General features: G+C 48.0%; 1 protein-coding gene across 1 annotated transcript in view; it reads right to left on the bottom strand.

The window, feature by feature from the left end:
- LOC146042436 (paired box protein Pax-6-like) overlaps positions 1–16294 on the bottom strand; it is a 36960-nt gene extending 20666 nt beyond the window's left edge. The window contains exon 1 of the mRNA XM_083162426.1: positions 15835–16294. Coding sequence (XP_083018552.1) covers positions 15835–15949 — 115 coding nt within the window. The 5' untranslated portion in view covers positions 15950–16294. The remainder of the gene's footprint in view (positions 1–15834) is intronic.
- Between the last annotated feature and the right edge of the window lie 1815 nt (positions 16295–18109).

Below are 18109 nucleotides of genomic sequence, written 5' to 3'. Positions count from 1 at the left end.
GGGGGGGGGGTAATGTGCAGACTCACACAGTGGTGGCAAAATGTGTCTCCTCACCGGGTTTCTACCAGAGAGTAGATTGTGAATGTCGACAAGTATGCCTTTCCACAAACCCTATAGTATTCCCTTACTCTAACCCTAACCAGGCCCTCAACTGCATAACTCTAACCCAGCCCCCTGCAGCCTAAGGGCTGTTTCACACAGTACGGTTCCTGCCGCACGGTGAAATCCCGTACGGCCAGGGAGCCGTGCCGCACTCAGCAGTTGTGAATGGACACTATTGTGTCCATTCACACGGGACGGCCACGGCCCGGCCGCACGGCTGCAGCCGGATCCCCCCACTGGAAGGGACGGCTGCCGGGCTGTGGCCATCCCTGCCATTATAAAATTCTGAGTGCGGCGCGGCTCCCTGGCCGTACGGGATTTCACCGTGCGGCAGGAACCGTACTGTGTGAAACAGCCCTAAGGGTAACAATTCCCTCCTGCACCCTCACCCTAACATGCCACTCCCAGAGCCTAACTCATACATGCCACTCCCACAGCCTAACCCTAACATGCCACTCCCACAGCCTAACCCTAACATGCCACTCCCACAGCCTAACTCATACATGCCACTCCCACAGCCTAACTCTAACATGCCACTCCCACAGCCTAACTCATACATGCCACTCCCACAGCCTAACCCTAACATCCCACTCCCACAGCCTAACTCATACATGCCATTCCCAACACACCATGTAAGGGCACCTTAACACACCTCTCGCGAAGAAAGACTCCAACATCACCTGCTGCAGCCAATCCCAAAGGGACCCCCCCAGTGCCAAGCCCTTAACCCAGTTCTTGCTGTCAGGATTCTGACTGTCAGAATGCTACTGCCAGCATTCCATCTGTCACAGTGGTGAATGCTGGGGAATGAACAAACTGGGCCCTAAATTCAGTAGCATACATCCAACAAATATTAGCACTATACTAAACAAGATTTCTTTCCATATGTAATATTACTGCTATTCCTGACAGTATTTCTACAGAAGATCACTGACCAACTTCTGAATAAAACAACATTATATTGTGTACAATTGTAATTGCCACCATACTGCTATGACCGGTAATACACCGGTTAGGTGGCACGCCTATGTACGAGGACATATTGGACAGAGTACAGCATGACAGTGTTGGGAGTATTATCAGCAAGGTGAGGCAATACAAGTGACATTGTTTGTGAAACATCTGTATATATTATTATTTCCAGCTTCTTATATAGCGCACACATATACCGCAGCGCTTTACAGAGTATAGTTGAACATTCACATCTGTCCCTGCCCCATGGAGCTCACAATCTATGTTCCCTACCACATGTACACGCACACAGACATTCTAGGGTTAATTTTGTTGGGAGCCAATTCACCTACCAGTATATTTTTGGATTGTGGGGAGGAAACCGGAGTACCCAGAGGAAACCCACGCAAGTACGGGGAGAATATACAAACTCCACACAGTTAGAGCCATGGTGGGAATTGAACCCATGACCTCAGTGCTGTGAGGCAGCAATGCTAACCATTACACCATCCGTGCTGCACATTGCACAATGGGCCTGATTCTGGTGGACTTGGTAAGCTTGCCGTGTCCCAGAGTGCCCGCCCTGCCGAAAACCCGTCACCCTCCACCGCCGTTGTATTCCCTTGCAACCATGCGAGGGGATGTGTTATGTAAACACATCCTCTCGCATGTGCCCGCAGCAGGAGACATCATTTGACCATCGAATGATTTCTCCTGGTCTCTCACATATAAATCAGTGGAGACTGACTGGTTGTGGGCTCCGTGGCAATGACAGGGCGATTGGCTGATGCCATGTGATGTCAGCCACCCAACCCCGGCACACTGCATCACGGCCACATTTGCATTGGAACACCCAGCGTTTGCATGGGGATGCCCATTAAAACGCTGGGCGTTCCCATTGTTCCGCCCCCCCCGGGCATGCGCTACGCCGACGGTGCAGGTCAGAGAAGGCGCCCGCACAGAAGCCCTGCACATGCGCATATGAGAATATGCAGATACACCGATCCCTGGTGCGAACACGACAGAGACCGAAGGCACCAGAATAAGGCCTAATGTACAGTACATATACTATAAATACATGTAACCAAGCCCTATGAATGTATAAGTAATCATCTTCTACACAGAATGTAAAAGTCACCTCTCATGTCAGATTTAAAGCACTTAAGACCCCTGGGCCCAGCAAGAGACACCAGCAGCATAATACAAGCTGGAGTACTTGAAGGGAACAGGTTGCTGTAACCCCAAGCGGCCAGCCCTGACAACAGCATGCTGGGAGCGGACATACGATGCGGGAACACAAGCCCACGGGCCTGAGTAGCCATTGGATGCAGTACATGTTACTATAGTTATCAAGGGCTGTGGGGCATTCAGTGCCTCCAACGCTAGTGTCATGTCGGACACAAAATACTGTGGGCGCAAGTTACTCGCCAGCACAAGATGCTACAAGCTGCAGTCATGTCTGGTGTCAAAACCAGTCAATCAACAGTCACCGCTGCTGACCACATAATGCTGCAGAACCCCTAGTGACCTGGACGGGATTTAACTATTCATGCATGGATGGAATAGCCAAGCCGTCAGCAATGTACTGTCTATATTTATTTCATATATTTATTAGCAGTTTCTTATATATTTCTCATATTCCGCAGCGCTTTACAGAGTATAGTTGAACATTCAAATCAGTCCCTGCCCCATGGAGCTTACAATCTATATTCCCTACCACATGTACATGCACACAGAGACATTCCAGGGTTCATTTTTGTTGGAGGCCAATTAGCCTACCAGTATATTTTTGGACTGTGGGAGGAAACCGGAGTACCCGGAGGAAACCCACGCAAGTACGGGGAGAATATACAAACTCCACACAGTTAGAGCCATGGTGGGGATCAAACCCATGACCTCAGTGCTGTGAGTCCGTAATGCTAACCATTACACCATCCGTACTGTCTATAGATCTTGACTCCACTCAGCAAGCCGACACCAAGGTCCTAAAATATCCTGCGCCTTATTCTGCGAAAGGGACGTCATTTTCTGATGCAGCAAGGGTGTATTATGAGAGGAGGGGGGTATGTACAGTGTTCGTCTGGGGTCCCCTCCTCTTTATCCAGCCGAGCAGTAGACCCAAACGCTGTATCTGAATAAGGCCCTTTATCTTTATTCAAGTTTTGATACATATGCCCCACAGTTCTATAACTTCAGTTAAGTTTAGTCACCCAAAACAGTAATAAAAACAAGAAACATAGATCCTGAGCCTCTGTAGGTTATAGTACCTGGTGTTCTGTCAGGTGTGATGACTGCACGATAATCGGGATCCCGACAGTTAGTATACCGACATCGGAATCCCCAATAGCCCCTGTCAGTCGGGATTCCCTGTTGATTCCGATGTTGGTATACTGACTGTCAGATCTGGATTGTCGGGCAATCATCCGGCACCGTAATGCATGAGCTAAATAGTAGGATGCATCACATCATTCCTTCCAACTTTAAAATTCACCGCAGAATTTAGGGATGTGGCCCGTTGGTAAGGGGGCACGGCCTAAAAGCCCCCTGCCCCTCTGCCTGTGGGTGGCAGGGGGGACTCACAACTGCCCCCCTCCCACTGCGGGACGGTCCCAAAAGCGGGACAGTTGGGAGGTATGACCACATTCAAAATGCAATATTTGATACATCGCATCCAAAGTGTGTAAAAAAACTATACATTTTCAAAAATACCCTCCTTGTAGCAGGGTCATCCATGGGTGCTCAGGATTTATGAACTAAATTTTTTAATAGCACAAGTGTTGGCTGGCCCGGGTTGTTTGCTGAATATTTGCACAGGGGTTTTGCCTAGCTGACACTAGTTCTGGGGAGATGAAACTGACCATAAAATAAAGTGTTAATGTGTTAAAAAAATAAAACAAGTTCTTAGACAGGCAAAGGGTTCAGACTCCGAGCAGAAAGCAAAATGTGCGCAGCTCTACCGACAGCTATGACTAGGTCTGTTTCCTGCCTCCGACCACAGCTCAGCACCACAGCAATTCTAAACTGGGACACACATCAATAATACAGCTTAGTCACTGACTTGGGCTATATGCACTAAGCCATGGAGAGAGATAAAGTACCAGCTCATCACTGTCATTTTTTAAACAGTTTAAAATCTATCAAAGAACTGATAGATTGGAACTTTGTTTCTCTCCACATTCTCACTCTCCAAGGCAGTGGTGTAACTATTACGTTTTTGCACCCCTGCTGCAAATTTGGGCTGCGCCCCCCCCCCTCCGCGCACGCGCAGATCGTACTACAGGATTTACGGTACACTGTATAAAATGCGCACACACTACAGTGTATACTGTAGCTGTATATACAGCCACCAGTTGCAGCCTTGTACTCAGTGGTGTTAACAACCCTCCCCCCCCCCCCCCGGCCAGTACCTCCTACCGCCAGCGCTTCTGTCGGGTACCGTATATCCTGTAGTATGATCTGCGACTGGTGGGTGTGCGCCGCTGGCAGCAGGGCAGCCAATGGCAGACGGAGGGCTAAGCATGTGGGGAGCATGTTTACAAGTAGGAGCCGCGTCTCACCCACCTGGAGGCTGGCAGCAGCAGCAGGGGGAGGGAGAGCGGCCTGACCACACTGACAGCTAGCCGGAAAACCTGGCACAGGAGTATCCAGCCACCGGCTCCCCGCACCCAAAAGTTCCGGCGGGCAGACAGCAGCAGGTAACTATAGCCCCGCAGACCCCCCGGTGCCCTCTCCTTCTTAGTGCCTCCCCGCCACTGCGGGGGCTGCAGGAGTATAGTTACGCCACTGCTCCAAGGCTTAGTACATCTCCCTTTAAAACCCATATCTGACTCAGCACAGGTGAAACAAAAATAGATTTTATATATATATATATATATATATATAATCCAAATTCCCCTTTTGGGGGGAAACAGGAGCACTCGCCAAATGGATAAAGTATTTTCAATTTATTCAAAAACGACAAAAATAGACAAAAATAGCATAAGTCCAAAGTGTTACCTCCTCCGACGTTTCGATCCTGCTTAGGATCTTTTTCAAGGAGAGTATGAAGCAAATCACTGTCATCAAAAAAAGACAAATAAGGGCCACCAGTAGAGAGGTTAATCAGCTGCTGCTGTCAGACACCTACTGACAAGCCGCCCCGTCCCGGGTTTGTATACCCATTCTGAGCGCCAAAAGACAAATTGAGGGAGCCTCCCCGTACGCACAGCGGCTTGCAATCACCGCCGCCGCGTGCAACAGACAGGGGCTTCCGGTCCGTGGAACGCAAGCGGCTTGCCGGCTTCCGCCTGGTGAACCGCAAGCTGTTTCCACGGGCACAGATCTTCCTGTCTGTGTTGCGTGCAGCGGTGTAGCCGTCGGCAGCGGGGAATTCGGCTCTTAAAAATCATCTGAAGCCACATACTATACCCTGTATCATGGTGCGAAAATAGCTGTAATTTATACTATGCGTGCCTGCGAAATATACCTATATGACCAGATGTAGAAGATGCACACCTGTACAATCCATATATGTGTTAATGCTGCTACTGTATACACCGTGGAACAGAGCAGAAGATATATGAGTATAGGCAGGCTATAAAAAGGAGAGCTGGGTGAAAGATGGGTATAGGATGGGATATGAGTTCAGAAGGAAAAAATTTATGAAAAATGTGGCGTGGGTAAGACCGGGACTGAGGTGATACACAATCGACCAATGCATTGCTTTATGATCAGATAGAAGGAAAAAGGGGAAAAAAAGGGGGAAAAAAATGAAAAGTACATGGAAGATACTGGTAACAATTTATATTTACATGAGTATATGTATGCAGAAAAAATCACAAAAAGTGTGTGTCCATGTCCAAAAAAGGCGGGTCAGCCCGCAAAGTTGATGAAAAAAATGCTGCTGCAGAGCAAAAAATGAAAAATAAAAATAAAAATAAAAATAAATATAAATATAAAAAAAATCAAAGTCCAAAGTCACGAAAAAATGATGAGAAAAAAGTACATGTGTCATCATCCGATCAGAATCGTCCAAGTAATCCAATTGTTATTGTCTGGTTGAAGTCATCTTAGGAAGACAGAGAGTGGATTGTTCTCATTCATCCCTCTGGGGGAGATTGTGTCCAGTGTGTGAATCCATCTGCTCTCACATTTACGTAGTTGTAGTCCCCTGTCACCACCACGTGGGGATGGGGGGATCCAATCTATGAGTCGACATCTCAACGTTGAAGTTTGGTGCCCAGCCTGCAAGAAGTGGCGTGGGACAGGTTGTTCTGCCTTCTTCGTCTCGATGGCCGTCCTGAGGGAGTGGCGATGGTTGGCCATTCTTTCTGTGAATTTCCTCGAAGTCATGCCAACATAAGTGAGGCCACATGGACATTGCAGGGTATAGATGACGTGATCAAGTTTGCAATGTAGTCTGTATTTTATCTTGATGGGTTTTCCTGTATGTGGGTGTGGAAAGGTGGGACCCGTCATCATGCTGTTGCAAGTTGTACAGCCGGTACACTTATAGCATCCAGGTTTCCTGCTATGTAGCCAGGTTACCCCCGGGTCATCATTGGGGTTCGCCAGTGGTCGCATAAGGATGTTCTTCAGATTGGGGCCCCTTCGGTATGCCATCATGGGCGGACCAAGCTGCTGTAGCTTGAGTGCACTATCAGAGGCTATGATGGGCCAGTGATGTCTTATACTCTTCTGGATCTGGTGGGACGTATGATCGTAAGTGTTAACGAAGATCAATCGGTCTTTTTTCGGTTTGACAAGAACTTTTGGATTGACGTCTCCCTGGTTACTTTTCCTCATGTTGGTTCTTGCCTTACGAAGGCAGCGATTGATTGTGTCGATATCGTATCCTCGTTGGCGGAATCTATCGGCCATAGCGTCGAGCTGCGTTTCCAATTTGGTAGGGTCAGTATTGTTCCGGATGACTCTCATAAACTGGGAGACCGGGAGGTTTTCTTTGAGTGTGGGTGGATGTTGACTGGAGTTAAGAAGCAACGTGTTGCGATCCGTCTCCTTGCTAAAAAGGCAAGTATGCAGTTTTCCGTCGACATTGGTGATATTAATGTCCAAAAAGTTGATGGACAGAGCATCAATCTGATGTGTGAACCTCACTGGGTGCCCCATTTGGTTTAGGTGATTTATCATTGACTCAAAGTCGGCCCGGGTGCCGTTCCACAGAACGAAAACGTCATCGATATATCGTTTATATAACCGAAGATGCTGATGATACGCAGGGTAGATGTATGTTGTTTCATAGTCTGTCATGTAGAGGCAAGCATATGATGGGGCCAAGTTAGACCCCATTGCAGTACCGGCTATCTGCACATAGTACGCGTTATGGTACATGAAGTGATTACATGTCAGCACTAGCTCCGCGAGTTCAACGAGGAAAGAGGTAGGAGGTGATAGTGTCAATCGTTTATCGAGGGCATCAGCCAATACCCTTAGACCATCCCTGTGAGGAATCACCGTATACAGGGAGTGGACGTCCATTGTGGCAAAGAGGAAGGATGTTTCTCTGACATCCATCATCAAAAGATGGTTCATGAAATCTGAAGTGTCCCGCACATAACTGTCACCACCAGTTACCAATGGCTGAAGATATTTATCCACATATATGGCCAGAGGCTGAAGGAGCGATTTGCGGGCCGAAATAATGGGCCTGCCTGGTGGGCGAGTGCTGGACTTGTGAACCTTAGGGAGGGTATACAAGATGGGACAAACAGGGTGATCAACAGTGAGAAAGTCAAAGGTGTCTTTGTCAATCCACCCCGCAGACAGTGCCCCTGTCAAGACTGAGTCAACCCTCCTTTTGAACGAGGGTATGGGGTTGGGGGAGACAAGTGAGTAGGTGTTGGTATCACTTAATTGGTTCATGATCTCGGAGTGATAGTCAGACCAATTCTGGACTACTACGGCACCGCCCTTGTCAGCCGGCCGTATCACCACGTTTTTGTTTTTGGACAATGTTTTCAGGGCAGACCTTTCGGCTCGTGATAGGTTATCGAATTTCTTGGTGGTATCGACCTCACGTAGGTCCTTATCAACAAGGCGCGTGAAGGTCCTGAGGCTGGGGTTAGAGGAGGCTGGGTCAAATGTGGAGGGTCTCTTAAGATTTGGGGTGGTGGCAAGGTTTTCAGAATTGCCAAAGTGCTCGCGTAAGCGAACCTTCCTGCTAAACTTATAAAGGTCTACAGAAGCATCAAAGGGGTCATGGTGCATTGTAGGGACGAATGAGAGGCCCCGTGAGAGGAGTTGAACCATCGCCGGTTCCAATGGGGTGTCCGAGAGGTTAAATACTAGGTTCTCCCCCGGCCCCTCCCCTTGCGTCCGGTGGCTCCCTTTTCTTGGATGAGGCCTACGCCCCTTCCTCTTGGTTGGCGGGCGGTGCGTCTGGGACCAGCCCCTAAAAAATCTTCGGAGTTGGATTGGGAGTCTGGTATCTCGTTGTCAGAGGCAGACGTGGAGGAACCTGTGCCCGGACGGGGTGGCCTATTGAATTGGCGCCTGTTTCTGGTGAACCTCTGGGGTCTCCCAGAGCCTGGTTCACCCAGTAACCAACGGTATACCGTATGGTTCTGATAGTCGTTTGTCACGGTTAACAGCTTATTACGTTTGAAGGACACCAGTTCCCTTTTATATGCCTCAATCTGGGTTCGGAGCTGTTCGATCAGGTTCGTGGACTTGTCTGTTTTGATCGTGGCTAAGTGAGCCCGGACAAAGTCCTCAATCTCCTGTTTGACCTTTGATAATTCAGTACCCACCTCCTCTACCACCAATAGCATCAGGTCCAAGGAGCACTTGTTGAGGACGCCACACCAACGACTGCAAAAAGCCGGGTTGTAGCGTCCTATAGTGGGTATATTGGGAATGCGAAAACCCCTAGGGATATGTTTCTTACGGTGATACTCGGAGAGAAAATGACCGTGAAGGGTGAGGTCAGTCTCCCGTTTCCGCAACCTGTACAGTCGGTGATACAGGTCTAAAGGGGATTCGGTAGGGAGAATGTCGAAGTCTGCTTGGTCAAATAAGACCTTGTCGGCGTCGTCATCCGTCAGGGATACTATGCCAAGCTCTGCCTGAGTCAGCAGATTGTCATCAAGGAAGCCTAGGTTGCTCGTGGCCATGTCAAGAGAAAAAGAAACAAGTAAATAACATAGGTAGCAGTGTGTCGTAAAGATTGTGTTGGCTTAAGCCAGAGAGTGGGCAAAACAGCAGTTTGTGCCAATCAACAAAGTGGGTGTCAGGTAAAAGGAGTGAAAAAACTGCGTTCTTCAATCCCAAATTTACAAATATATCGGTACCTGCACTCGCACACACCAGGAGACAAATTGATGGGGTGCCCCAGGGTCACACCGTAGTGTGCCGGCTGTACAACTTGCAACAGCATGATGACGGGTCCCACCTTTCCACACCCACATACAGGAAAACCCATCAAGATAAAATACAGACTACATTGCAAACTTGATCACGTCATCTATACCCTGCAATGTCCATGTGGCCTCACTTATGTTGGCATGACTTCGAGGAAATTCACAGAAAGAATGGCCAACCATCGCCACTCCCTCAGGACGGCCATCGAGACGAAGAAGGCAGAACAACCTGTCCCACGCCACTTCTTGCAGGCTGGGCACCAAACTTCAACGTTGAGATGTCGACTCATAGATTGGATCCCCCCATCCCCACGTGGTGGTGACAGGGGACTACAACTACGTAAATGTGAGAGCAGATGGATTCACACACTGGACACAATCTCCCCCAGAGGGATGAATGAGAACAATCCACTCTCTGTCTTCCTAAGATGACTTCAACCAGACAATAACAATTGGATTACTTGGACGATTCTGATCGGATGATGACACATGTACTTTTTTCTCATCATTTTTTCGTGACTTTGGACTTTGATTTTTTTTATATTTATATTTATTTTTATTTTTCATTTTTTGCTCTGCAGCAGCATTTTTTTCATCAACTTTGCGGGCTGACCCGCCTTTTTTGGACATGGACACACACTTTTTGTGATTTTTTCTGCATACATATACTCATGTAAATATAAATTGTTACCAGTATCTTCCATGTACTTTTCATTTTTTTCCCCCTTTTTTTCCCCTTTTTCCTTCTATCTGATCATAAAGCAGTGCATTGGTCGATTGTGTATCACCTCAGTCCCGGTCTTACCCACGCCACATTTTTCATAAATTTTTTCCTTCTGAACTCATATCCCATCCTATACCCATCTTTCACCCAGCTCTCCTTTTTATAGCCTGCCTATACTCATATATCTTCTGCTCTGTTCCACGGTGTATACAGTAGCAGCATTAACACATATATGGATTGTACAGGTGTGCATCTTCTACATCTGGTCATATAGGTATATTTCGCAGGCACGCATAGTATAAATTACAGCTATTTTCGCACCATGATACAGGGTATAGTATGTGGCTTCAGATGATTTTTAAGAGCCGAATTCCCCGCTGCCGACGGCTACACCGCTGCACGCAACACAGACAGGAAGATCTGTGCCCGTGGAAACAGCTTGCGGTTCACCAGGCGGAAGCCGGCAAGCCGCTTGCGTTCCACGGACCGGAAGCCCCTGTCTGTTGCACGCGGCGGCGGTGATTGCAAGCCGCTGTGCGTACGGGGAGGCTCCCTCAATTTGTCTTTTGGCGCTCAGAATGGGTATATAAACCCGGGACGGGGCAGCTTGTCAGTAGGTGTCTGACAGCAGCAGCTGATTAACCTCTCTACTGGTGGCCCTTATTTGTCTTTTTTTGATGACAGTGATTTGCTTCATACTCTCCTTGAAAAAGATCCTAAGCAGGATCGAAACGTCAGAGGAGGTAACACTTTGGACTTATGCTATTTTTGTCTATTTTTGTCGTTTTTGAATAAATTGAAAATACTTTATCCATTTGGCGAGTGCTCCTGTTTCCCCCCAAAAGGGGAATTTGGATTGTATTTGGCACACTACGGTGTGACCCTGGGGCACCCCATCAATTTGTCTCCTGGTGTGTGCGAGTGCAGGTACCGATATATTTATATATATATATATATATATATATATATATATAGGGGTTAAAGTGAGTGGAAACGGGGTTCCTCCACATTGGCCCTGAACAGTAATTCTCACAGAAAAGCATTCTAGTTTGCAGGGGGGGGTTGCCAAAAACCCTACCACTGGCCCCTCTGCCTAATGGAGGGAGGGGGGTTAATTAGGTAGCATTCAGAATTGAGTTCCCTTACCTCTGCATGACCACGTTATATATATCTAGGAAAGGGCAGAGAGAAGGCGCTTCATGGTGCAATATCACTTATAAAAAGTTTAATGGACAGTAGTAAAATCCAGGTACAGGCAAATACAGACTCGTACCATAAGTAAAAGCACTGTGGACTGGGTACCACAAGATTTAAAACATAGCCAGAGGCTAAACTGCTCACACTTCAGCGCTGGAACAAGGATCCACCAAAGACACCGCTATGCTGGCTTGCAGGGAGGCGTGCAGGGGTAACCAGGAACCAGACGTCAGTAGTGAGGAGAGAAGGAGCGTCGTAGGCCACGCCCTGACGCGTTTCGACGTATAGATTACGTCAGAGGGCGAAGTCTGAGGAGGGGCATGCTATTTTTATTCATGTGCTGTAAGCACATGAATATATATTTAATTAAAAAATATATATATATATATTTTTTTTTTACACAGACCAGCCAGCAGGGGGCCGGGAGCCGAGCCGCTCATTAGATATTCATATATTCACTTCACCCGATCATTACATATGCATGATCGGGTGTAGTGAATATACCCGGTCCCCTGCTGGCACCCCCGGGGGGCAGCCTGTGCTGCCTGGCACCCGGGGAGCCCACCCCCCCCACAAACGTTCTGGGGCAGGCAGGGAGACTTTCATCTCCCTGCCTGCCGCCGTCCTCAGGCTCCCTGCGGCGTCCGGAGCTCAAATTCGCCGGTCAGGGGCAGCGAGCCCCTGACTCGTTGAATACTGGAGCCGGCGAGGCTCCGGAACGCAGCGAGCAGTGGCGAATGTGCAGCGAATCCTAAACAGGATTCGCTGCACGTCGCCAGTATTCACATTGAATACTGCCCATATTCTGCAGCGCTTTACAGAGACTATTTTGAACATTCACATCAGTCCCTTCCCTAGTGGAGCTTACAATCTATATTCCCTACCACATGTACACGCACACACAGACAATCTAGGGTTAATTTTTGTTGGGAGCCAATTAGCCTACCAGTATATTTTTGGATTGTGGGAGGAAACCGGAGTACCTGGAGGAAACCCACGCAAACACAGGGAGAATAAACTCTGTGACCTCAGTGCTGTGAGGCAGTAATGTATATAATGTGTATATATATCTCTTATATATTTGGCTACATCTGTCACTCAAAGTGTGTGAGTGTGTGTGTGTATAACAGGAGGGACACATTGCTCTGTTTCTGGACTTCTCCCTGGACCCCCCTGCCCCCGTGACCCCCCCTCCTGCAATTCGCTGCAACCCCCCGCGCCCCCCCCTCCCGCAATTCACGGCACCCAACCCCCGCGACCCCCCCTCCCGCAATTCACGGCACCCCCAGCGACCCCCCCTCCCGCAATTCGCAACCCCCCCCTTGCGCGATTCACGCCCCACTCCTGCGCTTTGCAGACCCCCGCCCCCTCCCGAGATTCACTGACACCTGCGCCCCCCCGCCCGCAATTCTGCCCCCTCCCTCGATTCACGGCACCCCCCGCGCCCCTCCCACAATTCACGGCACCCCTGCTCCCCTCTTTAGTCCCCCGTATGCCCACACACCCCTATCACTACCCAGCTTCCTGCTCTCCTGAACCATAACTTCCACCACTGGGGAGTCGCTGACGCTGTGTTGCCCACATACCCCTATCATGCCTCATAGCCCAGCCACCTGCTCTCATGCACCCTAACTCCCACCCAGTAGGAGGAGACACTGACTCAGGGCCAACCTCCTGTACTCCTGTACTGCCATGCTGGACCCTCACCCACTGGCAGAAGCTGCACTGTGTCTCCCACCCTCCTCTTTAGTCCCCCTTATGCCCACACACCCCTATCACTACCCAGCCTCCTGTTTTCCTGTGTTGTGACCTCCGCCAGTGGGGAGCCACTGACTCAAAAACACCCTACTATACTATTGCACACACACACACACACACACACACACACACACACACACACAAATGTCACTGTACCATCCACACTATCAATGTACATCTTACTCTGTAACTGCTTTTTAATTAAACAAAACAATACACACCCCCTTCCACATCATATGCTCTCTATTTAACACATTTCACCTATAACTCAAGTTGCAATACAGGCATCTTTCATACAATTCTAACCATATTTCTCACAATACAAACGTTCACAAATTAAGGTGGCGCAGCCCCTTACGACGGTGTGAAGAGCGCCCGTAGGGCGCGATGAATCACCTAGTATATATATATATATATATATATAAAATATATTTTGATCTTGTAGAAAAACAAGTTTGCGAGTCCAATACTATAACCCCTAAGATTTCGCTATTGGATCATAACCTCCCAAAGCATAATGTATCATGCAGCACATTGTCAATGTGTCGCATCCCGCCACTTGCTGCATGCATACCTTCCAGCTCTTCCTGCTGGTGAATCGGGACCTGCTGGGGCGGGACCTTGTGAGGATGGGCATGGTGTTTGGTGGATGGGCATGGGCTAGTGCTGCAACCACCATTTTCCTAATTCTGGGGGCATGCCCAGCGCTCACCAAACAGCTGGGCAGCGCCAGGCTCCCCTCCTCGCACTGTTAGATGCCATGCAGCGGTGATCACTGGCTCTCCCAGCTGTCGTCCTACCGCACCCCTTGCCCATGGGAGTGTCCAATTAGTGGGGCTGTCCCGCTGTATTAAGGGCAGCAGGGAGGTTCTGTATGCTGCATGCATCATTTCTGCACCGCACGGATCATTAAGGTAGTACAACATTAATCCTATTACTGCACACCCCAATAGGTGTGCGAGGATTAGAGAGTGATGATATTCCTGAGGTGTGCTACCCTACTGAGCAGTCACACGCTGCTTCAGCAACACTTTGGGACCAATTCTGACCCAAATTCGCCCCCTTCCCCGATGTCTGGGGCCCGATGTCTGGGGATTGCCCATGCACCAGTGGCGTAACTCCTGTAAGGCAGCCCCAGCAGCCACTTGGGGGAGCAAGCAGCAGCAGGGTCTGTGTGAGCGCCAGCACCTGCTCGACGCACTGACATGCTGCTGCCCACTGACTGAGCACTGGAGGTGAGTCAGCCGCAGCGCGGGTGGGGCCATGGGAGAGATGACAAATTCCCCCACTGATTCTATTGACTGTACACAGAGCCGACTATTGGCTACTGTGTACAGGATGGGCGGGCGGATGGGCGTGCTAGGACGGCCTTGGATGCGTCGGAGCCAAGGGAAGCAGCAGTGTCTGCCGGTCTCTCTTCCTCTCTCCTGCTTCAGCTTCTGCATTATGCGTGTGATGTCATCACGTCACGTGCTAGGGAAACAAGCTGGAAAGGAGCCTGGAGGGCCATTCACTTCAGAGGGGGGCTGGCGGGGACAGACACCAGACTGGAGCAGGGGACCGCCCAGCGCTTTATGGATTTCCATGAAAATTCTGGGCGTTCCCCAGGGAATGCAGGTGGGCCGATGCCTTCTCATGGTGGGCATCAGTACCCACCCCCTTTACGACCATCTCCGTGTGAAATAAAAGTCAGTTTCGCTGATTTTTGTTTCCCAAGGGGGGAAATCATTTGAGGTCGTCAACCATCAAATTATTTCTATCCCCTTCAGCCGCATGCGAGGGGATGCGTTCTCATACACATCCCCTTACATGCTAGCGAGGGGATGCAGGCGGCGCAGGGGGGCGGGAGTTTATTATGGCAGAGGACGGCACTGACCTGTTCGCTAGGCTGTGCGTATATGCAGCCTAGCAAACTGGTCTGAATCAGGCCCTTTGTCTGCATCCCTCAATACTGAATTATCCCCTTAGGTTTAGTTTTACTAAGGTGCGGATTAATAGAAGTGGAGATCAGATTCCAGCTATTATCTTCTAGATATGGCTAGATAAAAAATAAGTAGAACCAGATTGGTTGATATGGGCAACGTTTCCATTGCTATAAATCTGCACCTTAGAAAATACCACTTAGGGGGTATTCAATTAGTATCGATTTTTCCGACCGTCAAAAAATCTACATTCGACCTATTCAATTAAAGTGCAGATTTTTTGACTGTCGGAAAAATCGAAATGTCAGAAACACGTGGATCGGCGAATGACTTGCCGATCTACATGTGTACGTACAGGTGGAAAACTGCATTGGTGGAAAAACCAGCCGAAAACGGTCACAATTGAATAGGGAAAGTCTATTTTTTGTTGGCTAGCTGAATAAAATGGACTAATTGAATACCCCCTGAGACTATAGGTTGTAAGCTTGCGAGCATGGCCCTCCTACCTTTTGACTGTTTGTAAATACCCAGTTTGTTGTATCACTGTCTCCTTTTGTAAAGCGCAATGGAATATGCTGCACTATATAAGAAACTGTAAATATATCAAATAAAATACAAACTCCTTTGGACAACTTTACCCTGTGTTAGTAATAATAAACATATAAATAAACTGAGAAGCGCTAAATAATGTTCAAGTAAGTACTATTTTTTAGATAAAATGCAGGGCCAGCAATGGGCCCAAGCATCGCCTCGGTACCTGTATATAACTCCTCATCCCCTTTCCTTATACAGATTGACACTTCAGGACCACTGTTCACTATACCTGGATTGGGCTGTCCGGTCACTAAGTTATCCTGGTACCAGTCCTGACGGCTTCCCCAAGCTGAGTTCTGTATGTTCAGCATTCTGATCTTCTGGTCAGTGCCATCAGCCCCCATGGAACATCTGCCTGTTCCTAGAAAGGGTTTGTATAAGGCAGATCAGCAGGGCATGCTGGTGAGAGGTCTTCAGTGGGGACCTGGATTGGAAAAACATGGATGCCAGTCAGTTCTGGATTTCCCAGCATGCAACTTGTCAGTAAAACAATACAGTGATAATTACTTCAATAGGAACATTTCTGAAGATATATATGTGGGCAAAGAGATTACAAATCTGGGACTGTTTTTGGAAATTAACATCACAGACAACAAGGCATTCTCTATCATCCATTAACACAACACTGATGATGGCAGTTTTCTGGCAGAGAAGATGGATGCACAACAATATAAGGTTGTCCGGTGAAAGGACTGTGCCATTGTATACACTCATATTGTTGATCTTATCAGAGGGCTGCCCAATAGGATACCATGCTATACTTACACTGGCAGTGAACTGGCAACATGGCAATTGGACACCCAGGGTCAGCTCAAGGCCTACTAGCACCCCGAGCAAGATTTTTTGAAGCGCTTCCCACCCCACCTTCAAGCGGTGACTATGCTCCATTATACATATGCCACGCTGTGATGCCCATTCTATAAATGCCACACACCATGATGCCCGTTACACATTCTAATATATTTATATTCCTGGGCTAGTTTTTATATACAAAATTCAATTAATCTGCTCCAATGAGTCAAATACACATTACACATACGGGTATGAATAATCTATAAACAATTTATTTGAAAATAGAACAAATGTAATATAGGCGGCCACCTACGTTAATAAACAAAATTATGTATCAAACATCAACATTAAAAGAAAATACAGAGATGCATGAATTTAATAGTAGTTTAAAATAATGATCGGTGCTAAACTAATCAGACCAATTATATGGTAATAAAGTAGATTCATGGGTTTTGATACGATGTTCATGATTTCTTTAAGAATTGATATATTGTTTAATTATTCCATGAATCTATATAGTAGCCACTTGCTGATCACTGCAAAATGGTGTCAGTTCATCTATATTAGAACAATGGGTTTCGATATACAGTATGTGGACAGATATCAGGTGTCTATTGACCAGTTGTCGATTGTACAAAAATAAAGCATAGTGGCCATAAGAAATGGTGTACGCTGGCCTCAGCAGGGAGCCGCAGTGTCACTCACCCATTGCCCAGTGCTGCTTCACCTGCCACAGTTTGAAACTTCGTCTGGTGCAGCTTTGCCACATTATAAATGATGCCCCCTATACATATGCCACACCGTGATACCCATTACACATTATGCCACACACAGTGATGCCCATTAAACTTTATACCACACACTGTTATACCCATCATACATTCTGCAACACACTGTGATGCCCATTACACATATGCCACACACCATGATGCCCATTATACATATGCGACACACCGTGATGCCCATTATACATATGCCACACACTGTGATGTCCATTACACATATACCACACACTGTGATGTACATTATACATATGCCACACACTGTGATGCCCATTACACATTATGCCACACACTATGATGCCCATGACATATTATGCCACACACCATGATGCCCATTACATATTATGCCATATAAGTACTGCTTACCTACATGACTCATTGCTAGGGTTTTTTTTTCTCAATGCCAGGGGTTACATGCTCAATTCTAGGGGTTATGTGCTTAATGCCAGGGGATTCATGCTCGATGCCAATGGGTTTCATGCTCATTGCTAGTGGGAATACATGCTCATTGTCAAGGGGGGTTAAATGCTCATTGCCAAGGGGGAGTGAATTGCTCGTTGCCAAGGGAGAGTGAAATGCTGCCTCTCACTGTAAGAAAGACAGCTGCCAGCCGCACACAATTTAAAGCCGTGATAGCCGGGCAGAGAGCTATGCGCAACCCCCACCACCGCTCCTGATTGGCTGCCAGACTGCGAGCTCCAATTGGCTCGTTGTCCAGTGGAAGAGTTCTAAATAGCCACGGTCCTGATCTGATATACAGCTGGGCAGCGCACAGCTCTCTGCCCAGCTGTCATACCTTTAAATTGTGTGCTGCTGGCGGCTGTCTCGATTACAGTGGGCGGCAGCTGGGTGAGGCGCTATAGTAGTCTTGTGCCTTACTCAGCTGTTACTATGCATAAAGGGACGGGCCAACCTTGATTATGGCCGCCC

Source organism: Crinia signifera, chromosome 19, assembly GCF_055691185.1.
Source record: "Crinia signifera chromosome 19, ASM5569118v1, whole genome shotgun sequence".
NCBI lineage: Eukaryota > Metazoa > Chordata > Amphibia > Anura > Myobatrachidae > Crinia > Crinia signifera.
This window is presented reverse-complemented; position numbering and strand designations above follow the sequence as displayed.